The sequence below is a fragment of the Caretta caretta genome, chromosome 8 (assembly GCF_965140235.1).
Source record: "Caretta caretta isolate rCarCar2 chromosome 8, rCarCar1.hap1, whole genome shotgun sequence".
In the NCBI taxonomy this organism is placed as follows: Eukaryota; Metazoa; Chordata; order Testudines; family Cheloniidae; genus Caretta; species Caretta caretta.
Window position 1 is genome coordinate 49,558,441 of NC_134213.1, and position 25,852 is coordinate 49,584,292.

Consider the following 25,852-nt stretch of genomic DNA (forward strand, 5'->3'; position numbering starts at 1 on the left):
TACCAACTGAAATTTATTCAATATTTTGGATGTTTTTCTACATTTCATATATAACTTGTATTCTGTGTTGTAATTGAAATCAAAGTGTATATTTTGATTACAAATATTTGCACTGTAAAAATGATAAACAGAAGAAATATTATTTTTCAGTTCACCTGGTACAAGTACCATAGCGATCTTTGTCCTGAAAGTGCAACTTACAAATGTAGATGTTTTTGTTACATAACTGCAGGGCTGGCCTTACCATGAGGCAAACTGAGGCAGCCATCTCAGGTGCCAACTGTGTGTGGGGGTGCCACTGGGACCCAGAGTGTAAAAAATTGTCTGCTTGTGGTGCATATGTATTCTGTCTGCTCTAGATGCACAGAGATGGTGGAGTGCTGTGCTGGAGGAAGGAGGGCACAAGAGACATAACAGGCAGGCAGGAGAGAAGGTGAGAGGGAATAACAGAAAGCTGCAGGGAGAGAGAGGAGGAGGAGCCGCCTCTGATGTACCTCTCTAGCACCCCCAGGAGCCTGGACTGATTAACACCAGCTTCTCAGGATGCTTCCTGTTTCCTGCTGCTTCCCTGAACCCACTTGAGGAGAACAGACAGTCAACTGAAGCAGTAGGAGCCAGTTCGCCCCTTAAGACGCTGATATCTTCCCTCACTCAGGCCCTGCTGTCAGCCTGCTTATTTGTCCCCTTCAATTGAGTGTTGAGAGCCACTATAGCTGGCACAGAACAGCAGTCATGAGTGAAAGACGAAAACGCCCCTCTGGGGCAGCATTCAGAAAAAGAAAGCAAAGGAAGTTTTTCTATCTAATCAGGAAGGAGCTCTCCTGAGATACATAGACACAGATGTTCACGGTGAGCCTTCTGGCCCCAGTGAGGATGTGAGTGGTGAGGAGATGCCTGATCTTCCAGTTAGTCAGAGTGCAGGTGACCTGGCAGCTACTGCAACATCCATATCTCCATCTCAAATGGATATAACTGTGCAAGTTCCTGAAGAAAAGTGTAGATCAGAGAAGAGTGTGGTGGAGGCACAAGAAACAGCTGCTGCTGAGTTTTGTTCCTTAAGTCTAGATGATCCAGGACTGTGGACCCACTTGTAGCCTGAGGGACTTCCTTAAACTGCATGGGCACAGCAAGTGAAAAACTTCATGTTTCCCAAAGACAATGAAAACAGAAGTTGCCATCCAACATATTACTGGCGTGAAATACCTAATGGTGACAAAGTGGAAAAGCCATGGCTTATGTACTCAGCCCCAGAAAGCTGCATACTGTTTTTGTTGCAAACTCTTCCAGTCTGATGTTCCAGCCACATTAGGTTCTACAGGAAGAAAGGACTGGAAAACTCTGGCTAGAAATCTGGCATGTCATGAGAAAGCAGCAAATCACCAGAGAGCATTCCATAGGTGGAAAGAGCTTGAGATGAGACTAAGGTTAAAGGCCACCATAGATGATTGCATCAGAGTTTCTTTACTGTCAAAATGTTCTGAAAAGGCTCATTGTCATTGTGAGAATGCTTGCCAGCCAAAACCTAGTATCTAAGAAGAGTCACCACCCAAGAAATGTACACACACCACTACCTTGAAAAAACAATTCAAAATGAGATCATATAGTTACTGGCAACAAAAGTCAAGCAGAAGATTGTGCCAGGTCTGAAGTCAGCAAGACATTACTCTGTTATTTTGGACTGCACATCTGACATCAGCCATACGGAACAAATGACTTCAATAGTGCGTTTTGTAACAACAACAGAACTTGGGGAAAATATCCCTGCAATGGTGACTGTCAGAGAGAATTTTCTAGAATTTATTGACATTGATGATACTACAGGAGCTGGTATGACAAATGTGCTCCTTAAAAGGCTGGAAGATATGGGAATTGCGATAGCTGACATGAGAGGTCAGGGCTACAATAATTGTGCCAACATGAGAGGAAGGAACAGAGGAGTGAAGACACGGATCCGAGAGCTAAACCGCCAAGCTTTTTTTGTCCCTTGCAGTTCCCATTCATTGAACTTGGTGATCAGTGATGCAGCATCAGCTTCTAGTGAGGCTGCTGAATATTTTAATGTAATTCAAAGCATCTATGTATTTTTCTCTGTATCAACTCATAGATGGCAAATTTTGAAGCAACTTCTGGGAACATCCTCTCTGACACTGAAACGACTGAGTGCCACACGATGGGAAAGTCGAGTGGAAGGCGATAAAGCCTATCAAATACCAAATTGGGAAGATAAATGATGCCATAGTTGCCAATATGGAGAATAATGCTATTGCAGGAACTGTTCATGAGAGAACAGTGGCAGAGGGAAATGGAATCACCAGTAACATACATAACTTCAAATTTCTGTTTGGCTTAGTGTTGTGGCATGACATACTGTTTGAAATAAATGTTGTAAGCAAGAGACTCCAAGGTGTTGACCTTGATATATCTGGAGAAATGGAACAACGGGACAAAGCAAAGTCATACCTACAGTCTTACCGGTAAGATGAGGGATTTCAAAACGTTCTGAAGAGAGCACAGAAGTTGGCAGAGGAACTTCACATTGAAGCTATTTTCCCACCCATTCAAGAATACAAGAATCACCGAAGATGACGACATTTTGATTATGAGACACGGGATAATCCCATAAGATACCCCAAACAACAATTCAAAGTTGATTTCTTTAATCAGGTGCTAGATTGTGCAATACAGTCAGTTGAAGAATGTTTCATACAGCTCAAGGAACACAGCAGTATATTTGGGATGTTGTATGATATTCCCAAACTCCTCACTATATCTGAAGAAGACCTACACCAGCAATGCAGGGCACTAGAGACAGTGTTGACACATGATGACATGCGTGATATTGATGCGAGTGATTTAGGTGATGAACTGAAAGCCCTTTCAAGATACTTTTCAGCAGGATCAACTCCAAAGGCTGTTCTGGAATATATGTGCACAAATAAGATGACCACCCTCTTTCCAAATGCTTTTGTTGCTCTGTGCGTACTTCTAACACTTCCGGTAACAGTTGCCAGTGGAGAACGCAGCTTCTCCAAGCTGAAGTTAATAAAAACACATCTACACTCCACAATGACACAGGAGAGGCTGGTCGGCCTTACAACCATCTCAATAGAGCATGAGCTGGCCCAGACTGTGGACCTTCAGGAAGCAGTTCAGATCTTTGCAACCAAGAAGGCACGGAAAGCACCAATTAGATTATTCAAACAGATAAAAATGCCAGTGTTTACTCCGCAGACAAGAAAAGTTACATTTGCTGTTCAGGTGTTTTGAAAGTTAAGTGTTACTTAAAATTTTTGAAGAAGGCATTTTAAGTTTAGTTCTCCTTTATTGGGGTAGGTAGCAGAGCAGTACTATGAGAGGAGTAGAACAGGAAGAAGGCAGAATTGAGACATTTCAAAGTTTTGGCCCAAGCTGGGGGTATGGGGGCGTCATTTGAGCTCCCCGCCTCAGGTGCCAAAATGTTGTGGGCCAGCCCTGCATAACCGCACTCAAAAACAAAACAGTGTAAAACTTCAAAGGCTACAAGTCCACTCCGTCCTACTTCTTGTTCAGCCAATCGCTCAGACAAACAAGTTCGTTTACATTTGCAGAAGATAATGCTGCCCGCTTCTTATTTACAGTGTCACCAGAAAGTGAGAACAGGCATTTCATGGCACTTTTGTAGCCAGCATTGCAAGGTATTTATGTGCCAGGTATGCTATACATGCACTTGCCCCTTCATGCTTCGGTCACAATTCCAGAGGACAGGCTTCCATGCTTATGAGGTTAGTTTAAAAAAATAACATGTGAATTAAATTTGTAGCTGAACTCCTTGGGGGAGAATTTTACATCCCCTGCGCTGTTTTACCCACATTCTGCCATATATTTCATGTTATGGCAGTCTCGGATGATGACCCGTCACATATGGTTGTTTGTTTTAAGAACGCTTTCGTGCAGATTTGACACAATGCAAAGAAGGTACCAATGTGAAAGTTATAAAGATAGCTACAGCACTCAACTCAGATTTAAGAATCTGAAGTGCCTTCCAAAATCTGAGTGGGATGAGGTATGGAGTGTGTTTTCAGAAGTCTTAAAAGAGCAGGACTCTGATGTGGAAACTACAGAATCCGAATCACCAAAAAAGACAATCACCCTTCTGCTGGTGGCATCTGACTCAAGTAATGAAAATGAACATGTGTCGGTCCGTACTGCTTTGGATGGTTTTCAAGAAGAACCCATCATCAACATGGTTGCATGTCCCTGGTATGGTGGTTGAAGTGTGTGCATCTGGCATGTAAATATCCTGTGACGCCGACTACAACAGTGCCATGAGAATTCCTGTTCTCACTTTCAGGTGACATTGTAAACAAGAAGCGGGCAGCATTATCTCCTGCAAATGTAAACCAACTTCTTTGAGCAATTGGGTGAACAAGAAGTAGGACTGAGTGGACTTGCAAGCTCTAAAATTTTACATTTTGTTTTTGAGTGCAGTATTTTTGTACATAATTCTATATTTGTAAGTTCAACTTTCATGATAGAGATTGCATTGTAGTACTTGTATTAGGTGAATTGAAAAATACTATTTCTTTTGTTTTTACAGTGCAAACACCAGTAATAAAAATAAATATAAATACACTTTGTATTCTGTGCTGTAATTGAAATCAATATATTTGAAATGTAGAAAACATCCAAAAATATGTAAATAAATGGTATTCTATTGTTTTAACAGTGTGATTAATCACATGGTTAATTTTTTTAGTCACTTGACAGCCCTACTTTTGAATTATGTTAACACAGATTTCATGTTTTTGGGGAAACTCCTATTTATCATCTTTAGATGGACAGTCCAGGCAAAATCCAGGAAACCTGTTTTCTCTTTGATAAATATATATTGTCTCCTTAAGTATAATGGAAGTTACATGTATACAGAGTAGATAAATGAACAGGTTAGTATTCTTAATTGGGTGTATGCAGTACCCAACGAAACACATTATCAAAGTAAAATTTTCAGCTGCTGTTCTTTGTTACCAGTGACTGCTGCTGTATGAAAATAGTGTATACAATTAACTTTCTTGGAAAGTAGTAAAATCCGAGGGGGAGAGCTACACTTGTGTGTGGGCAACTATACTTAAGGTAAAACAAGTTGACTTTTACCAAATCTGAAAACAAAATTAACAAGTTGCTCTTTTGGGAAAGTTAGGCCCTATGGCAGAAATCTAGCTTTATATGAGCCAACCAAGCAAACCTTCCCGGAGAAAGTCCAGGTTTAAAGTTGTTTTGTTTTGGGGACATGAAAAACAAAATACATTAAATTATACAAAAGTTAAGCTTCACCCAGGTGATTGTATTCTAAGCAGGAACTGAAAGCTTTACTTATCATACCTGAGTCAGAAATAAGTTCTAACCTTCCCCTCTTGCCCTTGGTGATTGCACACTTCCATGAGGTAATTGGTTTTCACCTTTGCTCAGCCACATTCCTGCTGCCTTCCAATTTGGACTTATTTACCCAATTGACCCTGCCATATTTTCACATGGTGGGGTCTATTTGTATTCCAGGCCATTAAGATGAAAACTGAACAGCGCTTTCAATTTTTTTTGGATAGGCATTTGACCCCTCCAAGACTACAATCATAGAATCTCAGGGTTGGAAGGGACCTCAGTAGTCCAACCCCCTGCTCAAAGCAGGACCAATCCCCAATTTTTGCCCCAGATCCCTAAATGGCCCCCTCAAGGATTGAACTCACAATCCTGGGTTTAGCAGGCCAATGCTCAAACCACTGAGCTATCCCTCCCCCCAGGATCCATCAAGGAATCTATTTTCCAGTGATTCCATTCTCCTTGATTTAACTCATATCCTATAGAACAATTTGAATTCATTACAGATCCACTGTATTAGACCATAAAGACTCCTTTGGGTTTATTCAAACTAGTTTTTTGTAGGAAATTTCCCACCGTTTGCTACAACTGGTGCAGCTTTGTTGGGGGCAACAGTGGTGGATGTGCTAGTGTCAGAGTGCAGGTGTCTTTACTATTATGTCATCTAGACCTGCTTTAAGCAAAGGGTTAAATGATGCAAGAGTGAAAATGCCTGTGCCCTGTGTACACTAGTTCTCTCATTGCTGCCATCTGTGGAAGCGTATGGCTTTTTGATTTGAGTGTGAATGGGGGGGTCAATTTTCTGAGGTGACAGACCTCATTTTTAAAATCTAGCAAACCACATTTGTAATCTTTGTAAACGTTAGTCAATATTGGAATGGAATTTAATTGGGTTTAACTCTTTATTGAGTCCAAGGAGTCTTAGCTTATTAACATTAGTACTAGATTCTTTCCAAGTCGTCTTTTACATGTCTGGGACAGTATTCCTCAGATCTGGACACTTGGTTATTCTTAACCAACCAACAGTTAATTCACCCAGAACCACATAAGCAACCAATCACAGTTCGTTGATCAAGTGTAGATCCAACAAATGTTCTAGGCACACATAGAATACAATATCAAATTCAGTTTTGTAAGCAATTAGTATAGACCAGTGTTGGGAACCAGCAGCTCTACCAGGGAACAACACAAACCACCTAAGCTCTCTTATTATATTTACATATCAGTTACAGACCTTTAGTACCCCTAATTAATTTTCATGTTTCCAGTAGTTGTCCAAGAAATAAGGCTGCCCTTGTTTTAAAGCACTTTTAGGAATATTGTCCTTCTATTTCAGTTCAGTCTGAAACGGGGGGAACTAATTGAAAATATCGAGCAATTGCTTAAAGGTATTGTTTGAGGTTCTCTCAGGACGATTTGCTTGAACTTAGAAAGGAGAACATGCATATACTATTACTTAAAATTCAAAATATATGAGGTTACTTGATGTCTCGCTAGAAAGAGGGTAGACTAGCAGTACTTAAATATTTTCCCCTGTATGACCCCATTTTCAGATATACTATCTGGGATTGTGGGAAACTCTATAAATGACACCCACCCTGCAGTGCAACTGTACGTGCAAGGTCATGCTACATGGAGGATGCCATTTTGCTTTCTGAAATGGTATCTTCCACACAGAGTGCCCTTGCACATGCACGGTGTTTGCGAGGTCACGCTGCATGGAGGCACAAATGTGTAGAGAAAAATAGTATCCTCCATGTGGCGTGGCCTTGTGTGTGAGGTCATGCTGTGCAGAGGATGCCATTTTGTAAAATGGGGGAATTGAGAGCTTCATTAGTGGGAGATAGGTGTCAATTATCTCCTGCCTGAAGGGAACACCTCGAAGGTATGTCATCTTCTGATGACTTGTCTTAACTCCAAGTCCTTTGAGCATAATTTTGAATATGGATACATAACTCCTTAAATGTTATCCATTCATATATTTTTCAGTTATTATGATGACAGGTGGGCTACTGGTTCTTGGTTGAGACCTCACATGACACCCTTTGGTGAACTCTGATACAGATGTCCATCGCAGGGGTTCCTTGTTGTGCACCCCTCATCGTCTGCCATTTGGCATCAAGAGTTCCCTGGATCACAGCATGGTGGCTCAGATTTAGGGAGGCTGAGCTTCTAGCCTTACTACCCACTGCCTTGGCTCCTTAGATCTCTCCCAGGGCAACTGAGTAACAAGTGCTTGGGGAAGAGTGTGGCCTTTTTGAAATCTTTGGGGAGGGAGGTGTCCCTCCAGACTTCAGGTCTGTTAGAATTATTAATAATTAAAATTATTAATATTGATATGGGAAACTACCAAATACTAATTTAACCAAATAGTACTTATACAATTGCTCTAAACATGCCTAAAAAGCCTAAATCATATGCAATTTACTACATCCAAACAGTGTTTAAAAATAAACAACATTTATAAGCATTTGATCAAGCTGCTTATAAGTGGGCTACACCCAGAGGTGCTCAGACCCATATTGGTTGGCTCCAACGTGGTCAGGCAGGTATTAGCAATAAACCCTTTAAGAGTTGACAAATTTTTATACCCTTTAATAAACAAGTGATGTCATTGCCAATTACTGACTTTAGCTAAAAAACCAATTTGAGACAGTTCCACCTTATTTCATCTTAATCTAGATAAAATTTACCACCTACTTTCTTCTCATGGCCTTTCCTCCCTTCCTGAGAATTTTTCCATTACACCTGGGTTCACATATGCTTTAACACTGGTATATGGGGTGGGAAAGGGCCATGTTGGCTTATTTTAAAACAGATTATCTTTGTTTTATTGAAAACCATCTGCAGTCTTCCTTACTGGGCCAGAGGTCTTCTTTTTAGAAACTTCCATTCATCTCATTAGTTATTCTTTGAACCATGCATCCTTCCTACTTCATTCCTTCTGGCCTTATAACTCATTATTTTCAAGGCCTTTCTTCTACTTCCTAATCAGGGCCTTGCTTTACAACACATTTTTCTTAACCAAATTTAAGATAACTCTAATTCTTTAATTTCATATTTATCCTACATGGTCCTCATTGCCTTGTCGGCATACCAATAAATCTCCATCAAGGCACTGTACTTTATCCAATATTGAGGTTGGTACCAATCATCCAGTGCCTGACCCTTCCAGTACAGACACAGCGGAAAAGAGGGATGTTACCGTGCACTCTCTGTACTTTCTCCTCATCCTTGAATGAGGCCATTGTCTTAGAATCATCCTCCCTGGTTCCTTATGATTACAACATACAAGGAACTTTTGAAAAGGGTAGCTGCCTCCCAAGGTGTTCAGATAGAACTAGTCTAGCCCAATCCACAAAAGTTAGTGGATATTTTACCTATTGATGTCATTGTGGCACCTATAGAAATCCTTTGACAAATTCCATTCTCTCTCATGCCCAATGTCCAAAAGAATGGAGGAAAGTACTAAGTTCCTTCCCAAGGACATGAGTATTCGAGGATCTGTGCTGTTTGATGATGGCTGTGAATGGAAAGGCAATGCAATGGTGGTCTAAATCCACTCCCGAAGACAAAGGTGCAAAGAAATTGGATTTCTTTGGAAGCAAGGATTAATCGTCATCAGGATTTCGGTTCAGAATTGCGAATGAACAGGCTGTCTTAGCCTGTTGTGATTATTTGGGACTCAATGCTTCAATTTGTGGATAAATTGCCAGATTAGAGTAGGGAGGAAATTATTTATCTGTGAGGGCCACCAAGTGGAAATATCATCCTTGCAGGCTCTGTTGGACAGAGCTGATTCAGTGGCTTGAGTGATGGTGATGGGAGTCACTATACATCATACATCTTGCCTGAAGTCATTGGGCATTCCAGCATACAGTTGAGGATTTGCCTTTTGAAAACTCAGATCTATTCTCAGAGAAGACAGATGAAATTCTGCGTTATCTAAAAAATTCCTGGGCAGCCCTAAAGTGTTTGGGCATTTATGCTCCAGGCCCTAAGAGAAGGCAGTTTAGCCCTTTGGTCCAGCTGTCTAATAGGTCCAGCAGAGGTATCTGTTTTACCCTGTTGAGCATGTGACATAGGATGCAAAGAAACACCTCCTCAACCTTCTGTTACTGCTAAACAGTCTGTAGCATCTAAGCAGTCTATTTGACTTTTTACTGATTGATTTGCTGGCCCATGACTATTATTTCCCCTGCTTTGTCAGCAAGCTTTTTCACTTTCTAAGTGCTTGGACCCACATTACACCAGATGGATGAGTTCAAAGCACAGTAGAACTGCGCTATACCCTGCAATGCACTTGTATCCCCCCTCTCTTTTCAGGGATCATTCTTATGAAACTCTACTAATTCAGAAAGTTCAGCCTGTTACAGTTAGGGGCCACAGAAGAAGTATCACCTCACCATCATGGTATGTGATTTTGTTTTCATTTTCCAATTCCAAAGTCCCAGGGAGACATCAAATCTATTTTAGACCTATGAAAACCTCAACAGATACTTAAAAAAGATAGCTTCATATGGTTACCATTGCATTTGTTATCCTATCCCTACACCCAATGACTGATTTGCTGCCCTCATCTTAAAGGATGCCTACTTCCATGTAGCCATTCACTAGAGGTACAGAAGGTTCTTAAGATCCATTGCAGCAAATGTTTATGGTCCTTCACTTCAGCCTGTTGTCAGCCCCTCAAATCTTCACAAAGTGCCTGGCATTCGTTATGGCACATCTCAGGAAGGCAGGGGTCCTGGTATACCCGTATCTGGATGATTGGTTAGTTCGAGATCAATCCAGACAGCAAGTAGTAGTGGCCATCAAAAAGATTCAGCCCCTCTTCCATTTGCTGGCCTGTTGATCAACAAGGACAACTCAATTCTTCTCCCTTTAGAGAGAATCTTAATCCGTAGGAGTGGTTCTCGACCATAATGAGTGTATTAACCTCTGGCCGGGTTTCAGGCAATATTGCACCTGTGCAAAGACTTCTAGGTTTACCCTTAAACGACAGTGAGGAATTTTCTGGAACTTCTAGGCCAATGTTGCAGCTTGTACATATGTGAATCCTCATGCCAAACATCATCAGTCATGCAGAAGTGGTTGAAGTGTACCATTTCTTATCTACTGGACATGCTGACTCACATTCTTCAAAGTGTTTTGTTGGATAAACCCTGCTAATGTGTACGGTGGGGTTCCTTTTGCCTCAACCCTGCCCTCTATGATCTTAGTCATGCTTCATCTTTTGGTTGCGGAATTTTTTTCGGTAATTTTCAGACTGAGGTCTCTGGTCAGATCAGGATCTCTTTCTCTCTCTCTCTACCTCAGTGTTTGAGAACTTCGAGCTATCTGCCTGGCCTGCTAAGTGTTTCTTCCCCATGTCAAAAGTGGTTCTGAGACGTGCTCTTGGACAACAATGGTGCAGTGTTCTTCCTAAAGAAGTATGGAGGTGCTAGGGTAGAATCCCTTTGGCCAAGAAGCAATATACCTTGTGGCAGGGTCAGGCCGGATGGCTACAGGAGGGTAATGGAAGGCAGATATATTAGTCCCAGGTTAAGTAGGTCCCTTTTCCCTGGGTAAGGCAACAGGGAAGGTTCCAAAACCATCAGGAACCTTCTGGAGACAATTAAGACAGACAGGCTGATTAGAACACCTGCAGCCAATCAAGAAGCTGCTAGGATCAATTAAGGCAGGCTAATCAGGGCACCTGGGTTTAAAAAGGAGCTCACTTCAGTTTGTGGTGCATGTGTAAGGAGCTGGGAGCAAGAGGTGCTAGGAGCTGAGAGTGAGAACGCATACTGTTGGAGGACTGAGGAGTAAAAACATTATCAGACACCAGGAGGAAGGTCCTATGGTGAGGATAAAGAAGGTGTTGGGAGGAGGCCATGGAGAAGTAGCCCAGGGAGTTGTAGCTGTCGCACAGCTGTTCTAGGAGGCACTCTAGACAGCTGCATTCCACAGGGCCCTGAGCTGGAACCCGGAGTAGAGGGTGGGCCTGGGTTCCCCCCAAACCTCCCAACTTCTGGTCAGACACAGGAGGAGTTGACCTAGACTGTGGGTTCATGAAAACGGCCAAACTGAGGGCTTCCGTGAAGCTCCAAGGCGAGCAAATCCGTCAATAAGCGCAAGACCCACCAAGGTAGAGGAGGAACTTTGTCACAACCTCTGCAGAAAGAATGGAATTGTGCTCAAAGCATCTCATCTCCCTTGGGTTTCAAAACTGTCTAGTGCAGTGGTTTTCAACCTATTTACCATTGTGGCTTGCATATGCAACTCTCTGTGTTATGTGGGCCTCATCCACACAATACATATGCTACCTCTATGGCTCTGAGGATGTCACGTGGGCCACAGTTGTGTGCTGATTGGGTCGCAAGTGGCCCATGGGTCACGAGTTGAGAACCACTTGTGTAGTGGATCATCTCTGCAGGTCATTGTCTGAGGGGACCATTTGTGATCTCTGATCCCTATGTTGCAAAACCTATTTTTTGGATTTGGTGAATGCCAAAAATAGACCTATTTCCCACCCAACAGAATAGGAAGTGTTACGAGTTCTGTTCAAGGGCAGGTCAAGCACTGGATCTTTGTCAGACACCTTTCTAGTGTCCTGGAGGGGGAAAATGTCTCTGCATGTTTCCCCTCCATTCCTGTGGTGCCAAAAGTTTTGTGCAAACCCAGACAGGATCCCTCTGCTAATTTTGATAGTGCCAGCCTGGTCTGATCAGCATTGGCTCTTGGACCTGTTGAGCCTTTTGATTTGAGATCCAGTATCTATTCTTCTGGTCTCAGATGTAGTTTTGCAGGACCATGGCCAGACTCTGCATTGCAGCTCTCTCAGCCTGCAACTGGCTGCTTGGATGCTCCCTGGGTAACTCTCCAGGAAGCTGCCTGTTCTCTTGGAACAGGCAGCTTCCTGGAGAGTTGTTTTAAATAGCAGGAAACCTTCCACCAGATATACTTACCTTAAGGAATGGAAGAGGTTCTCTCTGATCCCAGCAGAAAGATACTCCTCCATCATGGGCTCCTCTTAAGTTTATCCAGGATTACCAGCTTCACCTAAAGGATGAAGGACTTACTGTCAGTTTCCTGAGAGTTCATCTGACAGTTCTCTCAGCATTCCATCCTTTTTTAGAAGGGAAGATCTGTTCCCTCCCTCCCCACCAACCCTATCAATATTAGATTCTTGAAAGGTTGGAAGAAGTTCTTCCCAGGTACGGACTGTGATGGGGTGGACTAGGCCCTGAGGTTCCCTGCTGGTGGCCTCACAGCCCTGTCACATCCCACCCCAGAAGAAGGCAGTGGAGAGGGTCCTCCAAACTGCCAAGAATGGCTGTGTTGGATGCAGCCAATCAGAAGGGGCTGAAGGGAGAAGCCAATCGGGGCCCAGCAGGCTAATATAAAAAGAGCTGCAGGGCAAGAGTGCAATTCTTAGCTGGAGTGGGAGAAGTATGGATGGTGTGCCGGGGTAACTGAGAAAGCCAGAGGACCTTGGACAGAGCAATGCTGGCAGAGACTTGAGGGGAGCAAGAAGGCGCTCTGGGCTGGCTGCTGGGACTCAACCAGGCAAGGCCCTGAGGTAAGGGTGAAGAATTGTGGCTCAGGGAATTGTAGCAGCGACGCAGTTTACTTAAAGGAATCCAGTTTATTTAAAGGGACATAGCTGTTATCAATAGGGTCCCTGGGCTGAGATCTAAAGTAGTGGGTGGGTCTGGCCCCTCATCCCCTCAATTAGTCACTGGGGAGGTGGCCTGGACTTTTGATGTACCCCAGAAGAGGGAACTGAACTCTTTTTGTTGCCCAGAAGGAGAGCTGGGGACAGAAAGGCCTTGAGAGGGTGAAGACATTGATTCCGGGGAGGGAGCCTGGGAGCACTGATCTGTACCAGAGCAGGGACAATTTGAGAGAGCCCAGAAGAGGCTGAGAGACTATTCAAACCAGAGTACTGCGATAGGCCTTGCTGGACTGATTGAGGAGCGAATCCAGGGGCAGGGCTGTAGATAGACGTTACAGAGGGCACAGAGAGGCCACTGTTAGACTTGTAACCTGGAAGGGATTTCCTTTTCATTTCACATACAGACTGTGTGTGACTTGGCCGGCCGGAGGGCTGAGTTACTGAAGACTCACCCCAAGGCAGAAAGAGAGTGCAGCATATGCACTCTGCCAAGAGGGGAGCTTGTGAGAGGTGTCACCCTGTTACAGGGACCCCTCATCATCCTGGGATCTGAATTTGCTGCTTTTGGTTTTAATAGGGACCAGCTTTTAAACCAATGACTACATCTTTTTTCTCATCTCTCAATGAAGGTAGTATTCCTGATGGCTATTACTTTGGCTGTGAGGCTAGCAGAATTTCAGGCTTTGATGACTGACCCTCCTTTTTACAGGGTTTTAGAATACTAAAGTTAGTTTGAATTCACACCCAAAATTTCTCACTAAATGACTTTAAACTAAATTAGCCTATGTACTTAGCAGTCTTTTCCCCAAAACCTCATTCACGATGATGGAAAAACTCCATACTTTGGATGTTTGTAGGGCATTAGTCTCATTAAGTCTACAGACGTAAAGATATTTCTGCAATTATTTGTCTCCTTTGCTGACCGAATGAAGGGACCATTTGTCACTTTTGCAGAGGATTTCTTCCTGGATATCCTCATGTATTAGTCTGTACTGTGGCTTTGCTAAGGTTCCACTACCTCAGAGTTTTAACAAGCCTTGATGGCTGCATTCTTAGGTCGAGTTTCCATCAGCGATGTTTGTAGGGCTGCAGCTTCATCTGTTAATACCTTCGTTGCTCGTTATGCTCTCTCCAGGCCTTACGAGTGATGATAGAATTGGGAGGCTGATATTTAGATAAACTCCAATACCCTTCTCCATTTGGAACTGCTTGAGTGAGTCACTAAAACAGAATCGACATGTGGAAGCAAATGGTTACATACCTGTTCTGTAACTGTTGTTTGAAATGTGTTCCACATATCTATTTCACGACTCCTGCTCCTTCCCCTGTATGTCAGGGTCACAGCAAATGGCGACTTCAGGTATAAAGGAAATGAGGGTGCTTGGGGCTGCTCTGCCTCGGTATGCCCTTGGCTTGCAGCATGAAAGTGTGGAAGGCGCAGCCACTTCCCCAGTGGATACTGCTCTACGAAAAGTTCTCTGACTTTGATGCACCGGCACATACGCACCAAAAGTGGAAAGAACATGTGCAACATATCTCAAACAACAGTGGTTACTGAACAGGTATGTAACCATATTTTGTTGGTCACTTGCTAAGGATTCTTTTTAGCCACAAGGAAGATGGAAGTTTCATCCTCAAGTTAATTATGGGAGTCTGCAGCTTGAGGGACCTACAATATTTGGAAGACTCTTTAGTCAGTATCTCTAACTTTGAGATATGTCAACCATTGTTTCTAGTTCCTTTAGAAAGAACAAATGTCTGAAAAAGGTGATGATAACCAGGATTCTAGTAATCGAAAGGGGGCAACAAGGTTATAGTCTTCTGATTATGTAAGCCGGGAAAAGGCTATAATTTATTAATTTATTATTATTCAAGGAATGTTTGACGTCTGTACATCCGTCATTCAACAATGGTGGGAATATTTCTGAAGAAGGCTGTTGTAACTCTTTTTGCCTGTGCATGTATATGGGCTCATCAAATGCAATGCCCTTGCATTCCCATGACTGGTCACGAGTGTCTTTTTTTTTTTTTTCAGAGCTATGGTGTCCATTTGTGGTCAGCAGAACTATATCTTTTGAGGGTCAAGCAGTGCAGGATTCATAACAGAACAGAGCACGGCTACCACTCTGAAACCTTATGTGCCTTAGGCCTGGTCTACACTACAGGAGGGATCGATCTAAGTTACGCAGTGATAGCTACATTAATAGCTACATTAATAATTAATAATAATAATGTAGCTGAAGTCAACGTACTTAGATCTACCTATCGTGGTGTCTTCACTGTGGTAGGTCGACGGCTGATGCTCCCCCATCCACTCCGATTCTGCTTCTTGTCGATGGGAGAGCGCTTCGCGGTCCGTTTATCATGTCTAGACTAGACACGATAAATCAACCCCTGTTGGATCGATCGCTGCCCATCGATCCAGCGGGTAAGGATAGACAAGCCCTTAGTCATCTTATGTGCCAGAAAGGGTTAAGCGTCCTGCAGGATTCAATCCGTAAAGACAAATTTCAATCCAATTCAAATTCAATCCGTAAAGACATGCGGGGAGATAATGTTTGTTTTTGTGTATTTACATATATATGGGTAATGATCAACAATGTTATCAACAGTCCCTGTCTATGCTGTATTCTGTTAATTCAGAGATCAAAAGAATATCCTAACATTTAAATGAACTGTAAACCTGGGATATCACTGCATCTCTCTTTGAAATGCGTAGCCGATCATCTGCGAATGGTGAAAACGGGCAGTTGCCTTAAGTTAATTCATGTAGCTAAGTACCGGTGATGGACCTACTTCAGTCACCCTGATTATCTATTGTAAATCAAGGGACTCCGACCTGTCAAAGAAGGCTTGAAATTGTATAAAAGATCCTTTTTATCTCAGATCTGCTTAAGTGTCAACAGAAGCTGCTTAGTGTTGGCTTGGTAAATCTGAGTATTGAAATATCCACCAGCTCTGGGGTTTGTCTGCCCCATTCTTTGCAGTTCACCCTAATTGAGTGACTTCAGCAGGCTCCCCCCCGGAACCCCGGTCACACATGTACATGAACACGAGAAGCCTGGGAAACAAGCAGGAAGAATTGGAAGTCCTGGCATAGTCAAGGAACTATGATGTGATTGGAATAACAGAGATTTGGTAGGATAACTCACATGACTGAAGAACTGTTGTGGATGGGTATAAACTGTTCAGGAAGGACAGGCATGGGACAAAAGGTGGAGGAGTTGTACTGTATGTAAGAGAACAGTGTGATTGCTCAGAGCTCCAGTATGAAACTGGAGAAAAGCCTGTTGAGAGTCTTTTTGGGTTAAGTTTAGAGGCGAGAGCAACAAGGGTGATGTCGTGGTGAGCATCTGCTATAGACCACCAGACCAGGAGGATGAGGTAGACAAGGCTTTCTTCAGACAACGAACAGAAGTTTCAAGATCACAGGCCCTGGTTCTCATGGGGGACTTCAATCGCCCTAATATCTGCTGGGAGAGCAATACAGTAGTGCACGGACAATCCCAGGAAGTTTTTGGAGTGTGTTGTGGCCACCTTCCTGGTGCAAGTGCTGGAGGAACCAACGAGGGGCCATGCTCCTCTTGGCCTGCTGTTCACAACAGGGAAGAATTTGTAGGGGAAGTAGAAGTGGGTAGCAACCTGAGCAGCAGTGACCATGAGATGTTCAAGTTCAAGATCCTGATAAAAGGAAGAAAGGAGAGCAGCAGAATATGGATCCTGGACTTCAGAAAAGCAGACTTTGACTCCCTCAGGGAACTGATTGGCAGGATCTCCTGGAGGCCAATATGAGGGAGAAAGGAGTCCAGGAGAACTGGCTGTATTTCAAAGAAGCCTTATTGAGGGTGCAGGGATAAATCATCGTAATGTGCAGAAAGAATAGCAAATATGCCAGGTGACCAGCTTGTCTTAACAAAGAAATCTTTGGTGAGCTTAAACACAAAAAGGAAGCTTACAAGAAGTGGAAACTTGGTCAAAGGAGAATAAAAAATATTGCTTGAGCATGTAGGGGTGTAATCAGGAAGGCCAACGCACAATTGGAGTTGCAGCTAGCAAGGGATGTGAAGGGTAACAAGAAGGGTTTCTACAAGTATGTTAGCAACAAGAAGGTCAGAGAAAATGTGGCACCCTTACTGAATGGGGCAGGCAACCTAGTGATAGATGATGTGGAAAAAGCTGAAGTACTCAATGCTCTTTTTGTCTCGGTCTTCACAGACAAAGACAGCACCCAGACTGCTGCACTGGGCAGCACAGAATGAGGAGGATGTGAGCAGCCCTCAGTGGTGAAAGAACAGGTTAAGGACTATTTAGAAAAGCTGGACGAGCAGAAGTCCATGGGGATCAGTGCAATGCATCTGAGGGTTCTGAGGGAGTTGGCTGATGTGATTTGCAGAGGCATTGGCCATTATCTTTGAAAACTCGTGGTGATCGGGGGTGGTCCCAGATGATTGGAAAAAGGCAAATAAAGTGCCCATCTTTAAAAAAAAAAAAAAAAAAAAAGGGGGGGGGGGGGGGAGAAGGAGAATCCGGGGAACTACAGACTGGTCAGCCTCATCTCAGTCTCTGGGAAAAATCAGGAATCCATTTTGAAGCACTTGGAGGGAGAGGAAGGTGATCAGGAACAGTCAAGCTGGATTAACCAAGGGCAAATCATGCCTGACCAACCTGATTGCCTTCTACGATGGGATAACTGGCTCTGTGGACATGGGGAAAGTGGTGGATGTGATATATTGCTCACAGTTTGTATTTGGCTTTGCCTAAAGCAGACAGATATGATTCCCTGTCCCAAGCAGCTTGCAAACTAAACTAGATGTGGTAATTAGGAGGAGAGGGAACAATAGGAAATGAGATGAGTAACAGCAATAAGCCCATGTGCTTATTCAGTAGGGGTAAGTGCATGCCATGGTGTAGTATAAAGAGTAGCTTGTTTTATTTTATTTTACCATGTGGGATGGTTAGTTGACTAATATGTAGGTTTCATGGCAGAAGTAGTCTTCAGTGAAAAGGGAAGGGCTTTATGAATTAGGCTAGTAAGAAATCCATTTGTTGAGGTGTTAAAAGAATGTAGAGATGTTTGTGGAAGTAGATGTATGGGGTGTCAAGACTGGTATCATTGGGTAGGGTCTGGGGGGACAAGAAGAGTCTCTGCAAAAAGGTAGGTCTGTATGTTAGACGAGGCAAAGTTGATGGAGGATCTTGAAAGTTAAAATAAGCTTCTGAAAGTTTGGGGCGGAAGAGAAGAGGTAGCTGGTGGAGTGATGCGCTCAATGGGTGAGGAATATGCTCTTAATGACAGCTTTGAAGAGATGGAAGGGTGTCTTGGGCATTGAAGGTTATGTCTACAGTGATTTAAAAATAAGAGAGTGCAAGAGAGTTGGGAGGGAAGATCAGGAGTTGACTTTTGGTTATGTTGACTTTAAATTGACATTGACATATCCAGGTAATGACCGAGCATAGAATTGAATTGAAAGGGGTTGGTTAGGAGTAAAAAAGGTGGATTTGGGAGTTCAGTGTAAAGGTGTTAGTCAAGACTGAGTAAAGATTTTTGGTACTCCTAAAAATCTTTATTTGATTTTCAAAATCTGGAACACCAGTGGATGGCTTGTTTATTTTTATATAATAAAAATATAGTTCTCTCTCTCTTTTTTTCTATGGAGTTTGCTGTGGACAGTCTGTAACAAGTGGTCTGCCTCTTTAAGAGCCTGGGGCCAACCAGCCCTGTTCAATTATCAAACCCAGCTGGAAAGGGGTCAGGTGATCTCTATGAAGGCCTAGGAGAGCTGTGGGAGGGAGCTTGGTTCCGCTGATAGGCCATGGAACAGAGACAAGGGTGCTTTCAAAGGAGACCTTAAACTGAGGTTACGTTTCTCAGTGTGGAGAGCAAAGTTCCTCTGGAGTTTTTGTGAAAGTAAAAAGAAAAGGAGTACTTGTGGCACCTCAGAGACTAACCAATTTATTTGAGCATGAGCTTTCGTGAGCTACAGCTCACTTCATCGGATGCATATCGTGGAAACTGCAGCAGACTTTATATACACACAGAGAATATGAAACAATACCTCCTCCCAGTGGGGTGGGATAAATTGGTTAGTCTCTGAGGTGCCACAAGTACTCCTTTTCTTTTTGCGAATACAGACTAACACGGCTGTTACTCTGAAACCTGTCAATTTGTGAAAGTAGACACTTCTCTGATTCCTTGCCCAAATTATCTCTGCTGACTGTGTAGTGTGATGATTATTTGCCCAGCAACTGTTTATCAGAGGTGGATGCATTTCAGTGGTGGCTGAAGTGACTCCTGTTTATAAAGCACTTCAGGAAGAATAGAGCTGTGCTATTATAAAATATTACTATTATATTATCTCAGACAAGTTTCTCACACAGTCTCATGTTATTAGAAATAATAGCCCGCAGAGATGGTAGTTGGCAGGAACACTCAATATATTTAACTGTGAGCTTGTTTCAGTGGCTAAATTAACACATCACCACTGTTCGCACTATTTTCTGATGTAGTAAAATATATTAAATAAATTATTTTAAAAAATGAGCCTCTTACGCTGTTGCTTTCCACTCTGGAATACAGTCCATCACTCTAAACTGTGTGGCCATAACGTTTAGTAACCTGCTTGTCGCACCAGGATTGAGCTTGACCGAGAGCTTGAAAACCGCAAGTAGTCGGGAACAGTGATATGGTGGTTTTTTTTTTTTTTTTTGCCTATCAGAACTTGACTCAAGTAGCATCATCCGTTCTGTCTTCAGCACTACCTCATACTTTCCAAAGTCAAAACCGAACTGTTGGATAGCCACATTTTCCTAAATTACTCAACTTTAAAGAGTGTGCTTAGTGACAAGGAAGCAGCTTGAAAGAATATTACAGAACTACTTTAATTTGTAGCACTTGCACTGCGGTACCCTTGACTCAGAATTGCTTACTCAACAAAAACTGGATCTCAGGAGTCTGAATAGCATACATGCATAGTAAATACTTTCAGTATTACTTTTCTGATACTTAACATGCAAATGTATTATACCTTTTCTTCCTTGAGTTTTTATTAGCACTAAGATCTGCATAATTAGTCATAACTTCCTGGAGATGAGGACAGTTCTGCTACTAGTCCTGGTTTAGCAAAATATGTAATTAAAAAAAATTATGTAAACTGGTGGGAAAACTATGGGTGAACATGCTTCAATCAACTTAATCCTAAGTAATATAATCAGTTGTAATCTGATGTGTGTCCACACACAGGTCTGCACCAGTGTAGCTATTGGCTTATTTACACATGGAAACCTCAGGCAAATTAATCTGAATTAACTAAAGGTGTAAATATAAAGTGGGTTAGTAAAATCCCTGTGAGGATCCTTGTATTTAGAATTCAATTGGCTTTCAATGTGTTTAGTTTAATAAATTTTTAAAGTGAATGAAACTAAACAAGATGAAGGTCATTTTAATTCTGAATGAGAGCATCCATACATGGATTTAATATGGTTTTAACTAATCCACTTTAAATTCAGACTTTTTCATACTTAGGATTAATTCTCTTGAGTGTCACCGTACAGACAAACACTAAATCAGTTCTAAATAGATGCAGTCCTCTACCTGTTGTTAAAAGTAAACATTTATTTTTTTACTCTGTTTTTAATGCCTAGCACTGCACACACAGCTGAGTGAGAGTTGGGATTCTATAACTTGCCCAGGATCAGTAGAATTGTCTACTAAATTCTAGTTACAAACCTGTCACAACACCTGTGCACCCTGTTGAAGGCAGTGGGGTTGCACAGGTAATGCAGAGGGCATAGTTTGGCCTGCCTAATGTTTATTATTGAGGATGTGTGAAAAGGAAAGGACCCAGCTTGACTTTCTGAATGTTTTAAAAGAAGAAAAAAAAAAGGGGGGGGGTGGGAGTGGGGTGGGGGAGGATTTACTTATGAATTGATTTCATTTGAAAAACCTAGGCTAGTGTTTGAGTTAGTTGTCCTGGTTGGCACATTGGCTCTGTGTTTAGGGCTTCTTAACTATAGTACTTCCTCTTCCTCTTCTGCAATGGACTGTGTGCAGAAAGGAGGCTGGGGATGTGTTGCTCCTTTGTGTGGTTGTGCATGTGTGTGTGCTCCTTGTCGTCTTGAGCCATGCTGCACTGAGCTGGCAAGTTGACTCTGTGCCAACCACATGGCTGGCACTGTTCTGGGACCTTCTTTCCCCAGCTTAGTTGGTTAAGGCTAGTCAGGACAGTATTTTTCCCTGAATGACTCTAGACTGAATTCTTGTGTTACCAAGTGGTTCAGGGACTCAGCGCATACACAAAGCCTGAGTAAGCAAAACATTTTTTCTCTTTCTTATAAATACATTGGTATTCATAATACGATCTAGTGCAAAGCACTGGTTGCAAAATCTTGCAGAGGGGGAATAAATCTTGGCTGATGTGACTTTGTATTGATACCATTTTCCTTAAGTGGTTGATCCTGGGTTATAAGTTGCAGGGACTTTAAAGTTTGTCTATGGCAGGGGTTCTCAACCTTTTTCTTTCTGAGGCCCCCACACAACATGTTGTAAAAATTCCACTGCCCACTGGTGCTACAACAACTGTTTTTCTGCATATAAAAGCCAGGTCCAGCATTAGGAGGTAACGAGCAGGGCAGTTGCCTGGGGCCCCACGACACACTGGGCCCAGTGAAGTTGTTCAAGCTTCAGCCCCAGATGGTGGGGCCTCGGCTTTCTGCCTGGGCCCCAGTGAGTCTAATGCTGACCCTGCTTGGCGGATGCCCTGAAATCTGCTGGCAGCCCCCCAGAGGGCCTCAGACCCTTGGTAGAGAACTGCTGGTCTATGGCATCTGTAATGTGGCCATCACTTTTTTATTTAGGTATCCAATACAACAACTTAACCAAAAACATCATTCTTTGTTTTCCATGAACAGACCAGTAACTGTGCTCTTGCCATGGAGGGTAGTTTTACTTTCACAGAAATGTCCATTTTTCCAAAATAAGTCAAGTGACTCATTTGTGTGGTAGGGGATTTTTTTTTTTTTTTTTAAGGACTTCATCCTCAACACTGCTTTCTTGGAAGCTATGAAAAAAGATTTCATGATTGTAGAAGTATATTGATAATATACATCTGTCTCCTCTCTGTTCATGAAAAGTTTTTATTCTATCCCATACAACAGTATTAGCAAATCAAGAAAATACTGATAGTTTACTGGTTTCTCAGAGATGTTTAACACTTTCTAGTACTGCTGGATTTAAGGCACTGGGGAGGCTTAATCAACTAATAGCGACCAGATGTAATTTTGTTCTGTATCTTGATAGCAAAAGTTTCCACAGAAGTGAGAAGACGAAGGCTAGGGGTGACATCCTGGCTCTGTTGAAGTAGTGGGAACAATCTCATTGACTTCAGAAGGTCCAGGATTTAGCCCTATTAGTGTGCTGTCTGCCTTCCATATAGACTATCAGCTATGTTACTTAAACACACATGAACCTACCAGAGGCATTTAAAAATTAAGATGCAGATATGTACTAAAAATATAACGTGTGTTTAGTGGTGGATGTACACCATATGCATATATCTCTTATACATTTTAAGCTGTTTGACATGTTCATGAGCAAAAAACTAGGTTCAAATGTTCGGCCTGAAAACATTAGCACTTTTAAGGAATAGGTCTAGTCTGCATACAAAATTTAGCTTGGCATAGCTATGGTGCTCAGGGTGTGAAAAATCCACACCCCTTAGTGCTGTACCTCTGCAGATCTAACTCCCAATGTAGATGCAGGTAGGGCAATGGAAGAATGTTTCTGTCGATCTAGCTACCGTTGCTTAGGGAGATGGTGTACCTACAGTGACAGAAAAACCCTTTCCATTGCTGAAGGCTGTCTCTACATAAGTACAGCCGTATTGGGTCACACCTAGCCCAGTATCCTGTCTTTTGATAGTGGCCAGTGCCAGGTGCTTCAGAGGGAATGAACAGAACAGGCAGTCATTGAGTGATCCATCCTATGTCATACACTCCCAGCTTCTGGCAAACAGAGGCTAGGGACACTGAGAGCAGGGGTTCCATCCCTGACCATCTTGGCTAATAGTCATTGGTGGATCTATCCTCCATGAACTTACCTGGTTCTTCTTTGAACCTGTATAGTCTTGGCCTTTACAACATCCCCTGACAATGAGTTCTACAGGTTGACTCTGCATTGTATGGAGAAGTACTTCCTTTTGTTGGTTTTAAACCTGTTGCCTATTAATTTCAGCAGGTGACTCCTGGTTCTTATGTTATGTGAAAGAGAAAATAACGCTTCCTTATTCACTTTCTCCACACCAGTCAAGATTTAATAGACCTCTATCATCCCCTCTTAGTCATCTCTTTTCCAAGCTGAAAAGTCCCAGTGTTTTTAATCTTGGCTCGTACGGGAGCTGTTCCATACGCCTAATAATTTTTGTTGCCCTTTTCAATTCTACTAGATCTTTTTTGAGATGGGGATGGGATGGGACCAAAATTGCACACAGTACTCAAGGTGTGGGTGAACCATGGATTCGTATAGAGGCATCGTATTTTCTGTCATCTTACCTATACCTTTGCTAATGGTTCTTAACGTTCTGTTATCTTTTTTATCCTGATGCACACTGAGCGGCTGTTTTCAGAGAACTATCCACAATGACTCCAAGATCTCCTTCTTAAGTGGTAACAGCTAGTTTAGACCCCATCATTTTGTATGTATAGTTGGGATTATGTTTTCCAATGTGTATTATGTTGCATTTATCAGCATTGAATTTCATCCGCCATTTTCTTACCCAGTCACCCAGTTTTGTGAGATCCATTTGTATCTCTCCACAGTCCGCTTTCGACTTAACCATCTGAGTGATTTTTGTATTGTCTGTAAATTTTGCCACCTCACTGTTTACCCCCATTTCCAGATCATTTGTGAATATGTTGAACAGCACTGGTCCCAGGACAGACTCTTGGGGGACATTACGATTTACTTCTCTCGAGTCTGAAAACTGACCATTTATTCCTACCCTTTGTTTGCTGTCATTTAACCAGTTACTGATCCATGAGAGGACTAGGGACGGATTATGACATTTTGAGCCCCTAAACTACTTCAAGTGTAAGAGGCCCCATACCGTAAAAAAAAAATAAAAAATAAAAAAAATATATTATTTTCACAGAAAGAACATTGTAAACAATACAGTATAAAAAAATCCAAAAAACAATACAGTAAAGAATACCATTTGCTAGAAGAGTTCTCAGGAAATGTTTCTTCTCTGTTGGGGCATCTAAATTGTGGAATTCCTTGTCGGAATATGCAATGAGACTCTTAGAGAATGGCAAAAACTAGAGATGGCAATAGAGGATAAAAAAGGCAATAGAAGATATATGATGCAGATAACCCACAAGTTTAAAGCTCAACTATTAATTATATTGATATGAATTACACCAGATCATCAGAGCAGATCATCAGAGCAGATCATCAGAAAATTCTATGTGGGTTGTATTTTTCCAGTAAATTTATTTGGTTTGTTTTTTATAGAAGGTTATGCTGAATTACCAAATATTGTTACTAAAATTAGTACTAGAAAGTTTTAATTGAAACCAGTAAAATATTAATTTTATATAGTGTTGTTATACCAGGATATTTCTGTTAAAAGTTAGTGCTATTTTGTCTGTCCTCAGAGGAAAAGGAGAGGATATATAATTTTTTTATATCGTGAATAAGGAAAATTATCCTTCTTTTCATATGAATAAATGAAAAACCGTTTGATTATTTTGTTAGAAAAATACAAATTTTATTCACAGTATATATAAAATCTACTTACAGATGTTTATTCAGATTTAATTTTCACTACAAAACAATGAATTGTTGGTATTTTTCGTTTGCCATACTATAAAAATACAATGCATTATGCATATGATATGTGATTTATAAGTCTATATAAGAATTTTTACGTAGCATACTATCTATAATAAAATATTACCTTATGTGCACCAAACCCGCCTAGCAGAAAATCCCAATCTTTTTTCTAGGCAGCCATCTCTCTTCGCATTCACTTCACTATCCTCTGTCTTCCCCAGGACCACTAATTAATCTTGAGTAAACACCTCGGAGACACAGAGTGACAACAAGCTGTATGTGTGAAAGAGAGAGAATTTACCAGAAAAAAAGACTGGTAATCTCTCGACAAGCATTGAGAAAGTGAGAAAAACTTGCCTGTAGTCAAGCAAATATAATGAATATTATAGGCTTTAATACCTTATAAATCATATATGCACATAGTTTGAAATAACTTGCTCACCAAGTACTCAGAATACTTCTCTCAAAACCCTCAATTTATCCTTTTGTCAGCGCTCTCTGATATTTACTGTGAAGGTTCCTGAAACTGACGGAGGGAAGCCAACACAAATTTGTCCTCCTCAAGATCCACTCAATCCAAGTCCATAAGAAGTTCACCTGCAAACTCAATCATATGAAGTATGGACCGCAGAAAGCAGCATGCGCACTAAAATACACAATTGTACGTATGTACAGATCAAAAGAAGAAAACACACTAACACTTCAGAAAACGAAACAAAATGGGAACAAAGGCACGATGCGACTGAGCATGCTGGATCATAAACAAAAGATGGTGGCCTTCCGGCTATTACCAGCCAAGGGGGCCACTATACATGACGTCACTCCTAGGACGAGTCCCATACGAGTATGAGCTTGGCAGGATTGCTTCACGATACTGCAGTTTCAGACTCTACATTTTTCCCAATTTTATCAGCGGTGAGATTATTTATTTAAATAAATTAGAAAGGCATGGTCAGAATTTTACCAGTAGCAGCTGGCTAACAAAACGCTGCCTTAGGAGACTGACAGTAGAC

The 25,852-nt window shown here is 41.9% G+C and overlaps 1 protein-coding gene across 4 annotated transcripts in view; it reads left to right on the forward strand.

Annotated features, from left to right (window-relative positions):
- RABGAP1L (RAB GTPase activating protein 1 like) overlaps positions 1–25,852 on the forward strand; it is a 551,596-nt gene that overhangs the window by 36,898 nt on the left and 488,846 nt on the right. Inside the window, exon 1 of one of the 4 annotated variants that reach the window (XM_048861150.2) lies at positions 25,671–25,754. The exons of 2 other annotated variants lie outside the window; for them this stretch is intronic. In XM_048861150.2, coding sequence (XP_048717107.2) covers positions 25,686–25,754 — 69 coding nt within the window. In that variant the 5' untranslated portion in view covers positions 25,671–25,685. Of the gene's footprint in view, positions 1–25,670; positions 25,755–25,852 lie in introns of those variants that run through there. One more of the 4 variants, XM_048861146.2, reaches the window with a different exon arrangement.